Raw genomic sequence first — 9,735 nt, forward strand, 5'->3', positions numbered from 1 at the left:
TATATATATATATATATATATATATACACACACACACACACATAGGGGTCTATTCAAGAGAGAACTGATTAGTTTGTGTTAACTGTAAGATTCAATCTCAACCACATATTAACGAATAAATTAGGAAATTAGTAATTTTGGTAATTTGAGTTCAAATTATAATTAGAGAGCATTTTAGATATTTTTAAAAACTCCTCTCTCCTCTCACCTCTCACCTCTCTCCGACCTCGGATCTCCAACCTCCGATGAACATTATTTCAGTAATCATTGTGATACACAATATGATACCCATTGTGGTATCACTGTGATACCATTATGATACCAACCCAAACCTTAAAAACAAAATCAAATCCATAATCTAAATTTAAGAAATACATACCGATCATCCACGTTGTGATACCAAAAATACATACAAGATGCAATGTGATACCCAATGTAGTACCAATTGGGGTACCACTGTGATACCACTCACACCAACCATATTACCACTGTGATACTAAACCTTGATTCTCAAAACCTTAAGCATGTACTTCTTACTTATTTAAGAATTGAAGCAGCAAGGGGTTGTAGAAGATAGATTGCAGCTGTTGGTGGATGGTACTAGTGCATTTAGGCCCGGTGTGCCAACTGCATTGGTGGGGGTAAGTGGTGTTGGTAAGACCACCCTAATGGATGTTTTAGCCGGGAGAAAAACTGGTGAAGTTATAAATGGAAGCATCCATAAAAAAAACCCAACTATTTAGGGTAAATTCACATCAATTAGGTAAATGCGAATTGAATAATTAATGATTTGATTTGTTATAAAAAAAATTGTCAAATTACCTATTTACCCTTTATTTTATTTTAGTAAATAACATTAATTATCTTAAATGATTGGCTCACATTGGATCTCATGGTTACTACAAACTATTTAGTTCTCATTTGATTAGGTTTATATATATATATATATATATATATATATATAGATATAATTATTTGAGAAATCTATGGAATAAATAAAAATTAGGGAATAAATGGAATTATTTTTCAAGACCTTTTACATTGTAAGTGGTTTCATTTGATTTTCATCGTGTATGTATGATTTTTGTTCTTCCCTATGGTTGATATGCATCAAATATATCAAAGGACCTAAATTGTCAATAAACCAAAGTTGGGGATTGTAACTGCAAAATTTGGTCTTTAAAAGGCGGGTGGTGCTTCTCTCCAACAACACATTGCTCTCTTCCCACACCCTCCTTCATTGCTTGCATCAAATAACACGTGAGTTTAACCTTTCCGACACCGTTTATCGACATCTTCTCCGATCAGTCGAGTTTAACTGTTACTGTCTGTAGTTTATAACTCTGCTTCGTTTAATTTACGTCTATTGATTCATAGGAATCATTTTGACCGCTCATGAAAACGTAGAGCAGTTACTTTGTTCTTTAGTTTATATACTTCTTTCGATTTAATTGAGGAATTATTATGTGTATGTACGTACTACATGTATTTATCTATACCGTCAAATGCACACTACAACATAATTGAGTTCATAGGACACCCCCAGTCTTTAATTAAGCATCCCAATAGACCGATTTATAAAACCAATAATTAATATTATTATTATTTCTAAAATATGTATATTAATGTTTATTAATGTTTCAGTTTTCATATAAATTTCTATGTCATGGTTGCAGTGAAACATGGGTACCTCAATCAAAGCAAACGTGCTTGCCTTGTTCTTGTTTTATCTTCTATCACCTACTGTATTTTCGGTCTCCCATGACGGATTGATTCGAATTGGACTTAAAAAGAGGAAGGTGGACCGAATCGACCAACTTCGTGGACGTCGTGCGTTAATGGAAGGAAATGCTCGAAAAGATTTCGGCTTCCGTGGTACGGTTAGGGACTCGGGCAGTACCGTTGTTGCACTAACGAACGATAGGGATACTTCGTATTTTGGTGAGATTGGTATTGGAACTCCACCTCAAAAGTTCACAGTGATTTTCGATACCGGAAGTTCTTATCTATGGGTGCCTTCTTCAAAGTGCATCAATTCAGTTAAGTTTTCGATCTATTTACCAGTTGTTTTACTAAAATAGAGTAGCTGTTGAATTTATATACAATTTCAATCATGTGCAGAAAGCTTGTCGGGCGCACTCAATGTATGAGTCGAGCGGTTCAAGTACCTACAAGGAAAATGGTACGGTCTCGTGTGATTATTTGTCAAGTAACATTTTGGTTAGCAACTTGCGAAATTGCTGCTTTATGAATATTATATTTATAAAAAGTGGATTTCGCAAGTTACTCGTGAAATCGTTACTTCTTGTTTGATGGTAAAAGGTTATTAATTGGTATCATATTTCATCAAGGGACATTTGGCGCTATTCAATATGGAACCGGATCAATCTCGGGTTTTTTTAGCCAAGACTCTGTCACGATCGGTGATCTTGTTGTTAAAGAGCAGGTAAACCATGAGGGCTGTGACGTAGTAGTTGAGGCTTAATAGATGTGGTGGGATATCCTATCTGCTCTGGGCATTTGTTTTTATAGGACAGTTTTTCAAATAGTGTCCTATAAAGTTAAAGAATCACTATCACAAAATCGGGTTTATAGGACACTCCCAAATTCTAAGTATCCTAATATACCTCTTTATAAATTGACCAAATTCGTCGTAATAAGTTTTTTACGACATTTTTAATATAAAGCGTCTCATTATCAACTTTATAGGACATTATTTGAAAAACTGTCCTATAAAAACAAATGTCCTATAAAAAATTGAGTTTATAGGACACTTTCTAAAAAATGTCCTATAAAGTTGTTAATGCAACACTTTGTATTAAAGATGTCCTAAAAAACTTGTTAAGACGCCCAAAATCGTCATATAAACTTATTACAACACCTTTTGGTCCAATAAATTAAGTCCTATAAAACGGTCTATTGGGACGCTTAGAGATTGGAAGTGTCCTATAAACCTAATTTTGTTGTAGTGAATTGTGGTTTTGGATGTATCGAGTTCAACGTTCTCATCACGACTCTCCCTCCTTGTGATGTTTCACTTTCTTCAGGATTTTATAGAGGCAACCGAAGAGGCCGACAATGTTTTCTTGAATAGGTTGTTTGACGGTATACTCGGCCTTTCATTTCAAACGATCTCCGTTCCTGTCTGGTACTTTACTCGCCTCTAGTTACCGAACTGGTTTACGTTTCATACCTTTTTTTGTGTTTTTTTGGGTAACCGTTGGTAGGGATGCTCAAAAATCCGACCAACCCGATCAACCCAACCCAACCCAACGTGAAATAACCCAACCCGAAGCAACCCGATGTCTAATCGAGTGGTAAAATTGTCAAACTGTAGGTATTGGGTTGATATTGGGTTACTATTATTTGAACTCAACCCAACCCAACCCAACCCGATGAACCCGATATTCTTTTATTTCTTGRATTTAATAKGATTGTTGAATTTCTATTAATATATATATACATTAGACAATTACACTATCATGTATGTTTTTCATATATACATATTTTCAATCTATTCATATCTCTATATAACTCATTCATATATATGTTCAGTAACTGTGAACATATATATGTAAATTGAGAAAATTAACTGAATGTGATATACGTAAGAAATATAGATAAGTTGTATCAAATGGTTGACGATGAAAAAGAAATTATGAGTAGATAAATAATATATTCAAGGTTAGAAGAATATTTTAATATATCAAAGTATCAACCCGACCAACCAGTACGGGTTGGGTTAAGATTTTTCCAAACCGCAAGCATTGGGTTGGGTTGTTCAAACATAACGGCTAATACATGCCCTGAGCTTGAGTCACAACCCAAGTGGGTTAGTGAAATGGCTTGTAAACTGAGATATCTGCACATATTATAGGTACAACATGCTTAATCAAGGTCTTGTTAAAGAACGGAGGTTTTCCTTTTGGTTGAATCGCAATGTTGATGAGGAAGAAGGTGGCGAACTYGTGTTTGGTGGGCTTGACCCTAATCATTTTAGGGGTGACCACACTTATGTCCCTGTGACTTATCAGTACTATTGGCAGGTTGGTTACCATGATCTATACTTATGTAATAAATGAAAATTGAGGAACACGTTGGAACCGTTCATCTGGACAGTATACACATGTGCATACAGGTAATTTGATAGCAATTTGCCAAGTATAAACTAAAAAAACAGCTTCAATTACTTATATGCAAATGTGCATATTCAATTTTTCATTCATGGGAATTTCCCCTAAATGTATCCAATGTTCTAAGTCCGCCATTGGTTGCTGAATTTTATTTGTTTTTCTTGTTTGTAGTTTGGAATCGGTGACGTTCTTATTGGAGATAAAAGTACCGGTACTCAGTGTTCCTATTTTTCCTTCTTTTTCTCGGTTACAAAAGGAATTTTTAAGAGTCCCGAATCGGYTGACTTGGATCATTTCATCTTCATACATGTTGGAAGTTGGAACCCCTTTATTTCTTTTAAGGCTCTTTTGGAGAATAATTTAATGGGGTTTCATATATTTTCACATGGTTTCATATTCAATATCTACTACTCAAAGGACCCGACACTGTACTCGTCTAGCCCCTTCTCGACACTCACAGTCGATTAATTTGTGTCCCACCAACCTTGGTTGAAGGGGGCATATTAGAGTGTCATATCAACGAGACGTGGACCATTTCACTTTTATTTTATTGGAACCCTCTTATTTTTTAAGGACACTTTTATAGAGTAATTTAACGAGGTTTTGTGGGATTTCTGATATGAGGGTTTCCATTTCAGGATTTTGCGCCCCTGGTTGTCAAGCATTTGCCGACTCTGGAACCTCTTTGTTGGCGGGTCCAACGGTAACGTGTGAAAAAATTATATGCTTCTATATTATTTCGGATGGGTATCTTATATATGTATTGTGTGCTACCTATCATATATTACTGATCTTAGTGTCCCTTTGGGATTGGATCGAAGGTATCTGGAATTGAATTTCATTTTAGTCTTATGTTTGGTCTGAAGGATTTTTCGGATTTGAAATCTCATAAATATAGGATTTTGAAATCCCGTGGGGATGATTGGTTTTTCACGGGATTTCACGCATCTTACTCAAAACGTCAAAGTCCATTCAATTTGGAAAAGGGGTATTTTATTCCTAATCGACACAATTAACTTTTCCCTGAATCAAACGTTGACTACCCCCACGGCATACCAGTACATATCAATCAGTCAAGGCCACCACTTATGGATTGCATTCCAAAGTCCACATATACAATTTCAGGGTCAAGTGACTTCTACGATTCTGTTACAGAAGTCTAACGTTCCGTAAAAATCACTTTTTTAGGCTATTGTTACTCAAATCAATCATGCAATTGGCGCTAACGGGGTCATGAACCAGCAATGCAAGACAGTGGTTAGTCGTTATGGAAGGGATATAATTGAGATGCTTCGATCTAAGGTACCCGTTATCCTTCACACCCCTGTCTTAGAGCATTTCCAGCAAATTCTTTAAAATTGAGAAAATGGAGATTTTAGGCATATTTTGCTCCAACAGAGATAAGAGAGAAAGAGTGATATTCTCCAAATTTAGAGAATTCCTCAAAAATAATTACAATGAGAGAGAAACATTTTTTATTATATTAACAGCAATAAGAATCCTTACTGTTAAATGTTTATGAGAGATCAATAATATTAGGTACAGATTATTTTGCTTATATTATTAATGTTTTAGTTTCCAAAATAGAGAATCTGTTGGAGATAAATATAAGTACTTTTGGAGATTCTGAGTTTTAGTTCTCCATTTTGGAAAATTTGTTGCAGATACTCTTATGATATATGATAAGCACATAAAATAAGAATCTACATTTCTATTTATGTTTGTTCCAAAATAGATGTCCACTTTCAAAAACAAATTACCAAATTCTCGAATTTACCCTTAATTAATGCACAATTATATAAGAGTTGCAAAGAGAAAAAAAATTAAATGAGGGTAAAGATGTCATTTGGTTAACAAAAACTGTAATAATAATGCATGTCTAAGATTGTGTGTCATTTCAATTATGGACACTTATTTTTGAGACGGAGAGAATATTGTTCAATATTTCTAGAAACATCTTACAACTTAATTGTTTTGGTTATGATATCCTATAGATACAACCTGATAAAATCTGTTCGCACATGAAGTTATGCACTTTTGAYGGTGCTCGCGATGTTAGGTCAGTTTTACGTTGTATGCTATGCACATCTATTTATACCAATAAACTGGTTTTATATCGTTTGATTGTTGATGTCAGATATATAAGCATTGGCTAACTATCATGTTTTGACAGTTCAATCATTGAGAGCGTGGTTGACAAGAATAACGACAAGTCTTCTGGTGGCATACATGATGAGATGTGCACCTTCTGTGAGATGGCTGTCGTTTGGATGCAAAACGAAATCAAACRAAGCGAGACTGAAGATAACATAATCAACTATGCCAACGAGGTGAAGTAACCTCTGCATAAAAACAAATAAGAGCATCTCCAACAGTTTCTTAAAACATAGAAGAAAAAATCAAAATCTTGAAAAATATTTGCATCAAACTCTAACAGTTTTTTCATTTTGAAGATTACAACAGTAATTATATCATTAAAATATTTAATAACAAAAAAAATCATCTGTTCTTTCTCCATTCAATAGAAAATTTCCCTCTCGCTCCTTCTTTCTCTATTTTAAAGAAAGTTTTGAAAAAAACTGTTGGAACTGAAAACACCAAAATTTAATTCTTCTTCATTTTAAGGGGGTATTTGGGATTGCTTATAAAAACAACTTATTGACTTATTACGGTGTGACACTGGTAATAAGCAGTTTTGAGTGTTTGGATAAACAACTTATAATGTTACCAAACCGGTAATAAAGAGTTTTTGAAGAAGTTAAACTCTTTTGACTTATAATAAATTGATAAGTGTTTTTGTAGAAAAAACATAAGTTGTTTCAAATAAACAATCTCAAACACCCCCTAAACAACTCCAATTTTATTTATATATATATATATTACAAGCATTTATTTATTTAAATGCAGTTGTGTGAACACTTATCCACTTCATCTGAAGAACTACAAGTAGATTGCAACACTCTTTCCTCCATGCCCAATGTTTCCTTTACAATTGGTGGCAAAAAATTTGGGCTCACCCCAGAGCAGGTGATAATTTAACACCATTTTAAACATATACATGTCTTTTTTAAGGGTCTGTTTACCACCYGTTTACTGTCTCTTATCGGGTAAGAGGCGYTGACCCTGATCAAAGATGTTACAGTTTACCAACCTCTTTTACCGGCCCATGATACTGACCGAAATGCTTGATCTGGTAAGTTAAAGGAGGGACTCTTAAGGGGTTGTTTACCAAACATTTATCAGGTAAGCGCTTATCGGGTCAATTACCTTACAAGAAGAGCTAGCATACCAGAGATTGGGTAATCTTACCCGGTAAGAATGAGGTAAGAATCGAGAGTCTTACATGGTAAGTGCGGGTGGTGACTCTTACTCGATACGTGCTTAACGGGTGACAAACACTTACCAGCAATTCATTTTGATGGCTTAGTAATGTTATCCGATAAGATAAGTAAGGGTGGTGACTTTTGTCGGTATAGGGTAGGGTTTGGTAAACGCCCCTTTACTCTATCAGTGATTAGTGCCGATCCATACTCTTCTCTTAGTTTTTTACCTGATTAGCATTTATCCAATTTATGTTTGTAAACGACTATGAAGGAATTTAATAATAATGTGAATTAATATTTTATCTTGGAAACCGACTACGAAATTGATCAGTACATCTTGAAAGTCGGTAAGGGAGAAGCAACACAATGCATCAGTGGATTCACTGCGATGGATGCGACTCTTCTTGGACCTCTGTGGTAATTATCTATTCTACTTCAGTAAAAACCTCTTTTTACCCATGTTTTAGAACATTCTTTTACTACATGTTCTCTGTTAGGGTGTGCTTAATGCACGGACTGTATGAAATAAGTCATGTGTCTAACATGACATGGGACAAGAATGAGATGGAACAAGAAATTCATTTTCATTAAGATAAAAATAGTGTTTCTTGTTCCACTCAAAAAGATGGAAAAACGTTGGATTAAAATACAAAATTATTATTTTTGTTAGAAAATTACGAAGTGAAGGTAATAAGTGAATTGGATGATCACTTATGGGCCGTTTACAAAACGCTTACCCGATAATTGCTTATCGGGTAATTTTTCTTACCGATGAACATGACAAGAGTAAAAAATCTTACCCGGTAAGAACAATGATAAAGATGGAGAGTTCTTACTCGGTAAGTGATAGTGAAGACTCTTACCCGGGTAAGTGCTTACCGGGTAAATTGTTGCATACGATACCATTTTGATGTACTACAATCTTACCCAGTAAAATAAATTATAGTGTTAACTCTTAACGTAAGCGTTTACCGGGTAAGCATTTAGGTAAACGGCCCCTTAGATCACGGAAAGCTCACTTTCTGAATACAATAATTCAACCCTTGTTTTCTAGGATATCAAGAAATTAGTATCGGAAAAATCCAAATGAATACTCTGATCTTTAAGGCTGTAAGATATATTCCTTATATATACCTGGATTCTTGTTCACATATTTATATGAGAGATCGACGGTTACGAGCGGTTAAAATGGTTAAGACATAAGTACACAAACATTTATAACCGTTAACAGATAAGATTAGAAGACAGTTTTACACATGCTTATGAACTACACTTGGTCATTTTCACCAAGTTTTAACATTATTTCTAGAAGGTTCCCAACCTTCTGAAATATGTTCAAAACGTCCCAGAACTTAAAATTCTTAAGCAAATCTCTTCTTAAAATTTGCAGAGGTCTCAAGTCTCAAGGGGGGCCTCTGTCGACCCCGCTCGCTGAATGGTTAGTGGGACCACCGCCAAGGGCACTGCCCCTAGGACCTGGGAGTGACTCCCGCCTTAGAGCGATTTAAGGTGATAAGTGGCAACATTTGTGAGTGTGCATTCCACACCTCTTAACTCACTTATGTTTGCCTTATCAGTAGGTCGATCGATCCCACATAAATCACAATCACACTAAAATCACCAACAATTTTACCCTCCTAACATAATAAAATCTAAAACTACACTTGTGCTTCCGATCAGAAATTATATAGTAATTTTTTTAGACGATCTTTTTACGCTTAGTATTGTGGGTATTTTAATGCAGGATCCTCGGAGATGTTTTCATGCGTCCATATCACACAGTGTTTGATTATGGCAATTTACTAGTTGGATTTGCAGAAGCAGCTTGAGATATGATATGCCATGATCATCCTTCTGCCAGTCGGATTTACTCTGTTTATGCTAAATCTGTGTTTTTGTGAATTCCCATCCTACCAGAATAAAATGGTCCAATAAATTTATGACGTTTTTATTACCCTAAATTTGTCGGTATCTGATGAAAGCTGATGTTGTTTTGCTCTTTACCTTATGCGTGACACCACTATCGGCTCCATTGTCATTCAATCCGCCTCTTAAATTTAGAAAATCAGTTGTCAAAGGTCGAAATTGAGAATATAAGTACCGAAAACATTACAGTATAATGAAAATATTATCATTGAAGGTAGGTGTGCACAAAAACCAACAAAACCGTCAACCCATCCAATCCAACCCGAAGTTGTGAACTATTGAAACAATCCAAAAATTAATCTATTTGAAGATACATATGTAAACTGACATTACAGATTATTCATATAAGTTCA

The 9,735-nt window shown here is 35.0% G+C and overlaps 1 protein-coding gene across 1 annotated transcript; it reads left to right on the top strand.

Moving 5' to 3' along the window:
- Positions 1-1,682: 1,682 nt before the first annotated feature.
- On the top strand, positions 1,683-9,407 carry LOC112500591 (procardosin-A). The gene is made up of 13 exons (XM_025104100.1): positions 1,683-2,039; positions 2,122-2,182; positions 2,352-2,446; positions 3,048-3,148; positions 3,878-4,046; positions 4,305-4,344; positions 4,772-4,836; positions 5,322-5,435; positions 6,128-6,192; positions 6,307-6,463; positions 7,041-7,160; positions 7,788-7,873; positions 9,201-9,407. Exons 1-13 carry the CDS (start codon positions 1,683-1,685, stop codon positions 9,283-9,285), a joined length of 1,515 nt encoding a protein of 504 aa, XP_024959868.1. The 3' UTR covers positions 9,286-9,407.
- The last annotated feature ends 328 nt before the right edge of the window (positions 9,408-9,735 follow it).

Source organism: Cynara cardunculus (assembly GCF_001531365.2).
Source record: "Cynara cardunculus var. scolymus isolate 2C chromosome LG 17, CcrdV1, whole genome shotgun sequence".
In the NCBI taxonomy this organism is placed as follows: Eukaryota; Viridiplantae; Streptophyta; class Magnoliopsida; order Asterales; family Asteraceae; genus Cynara; species Cynara cardunculus.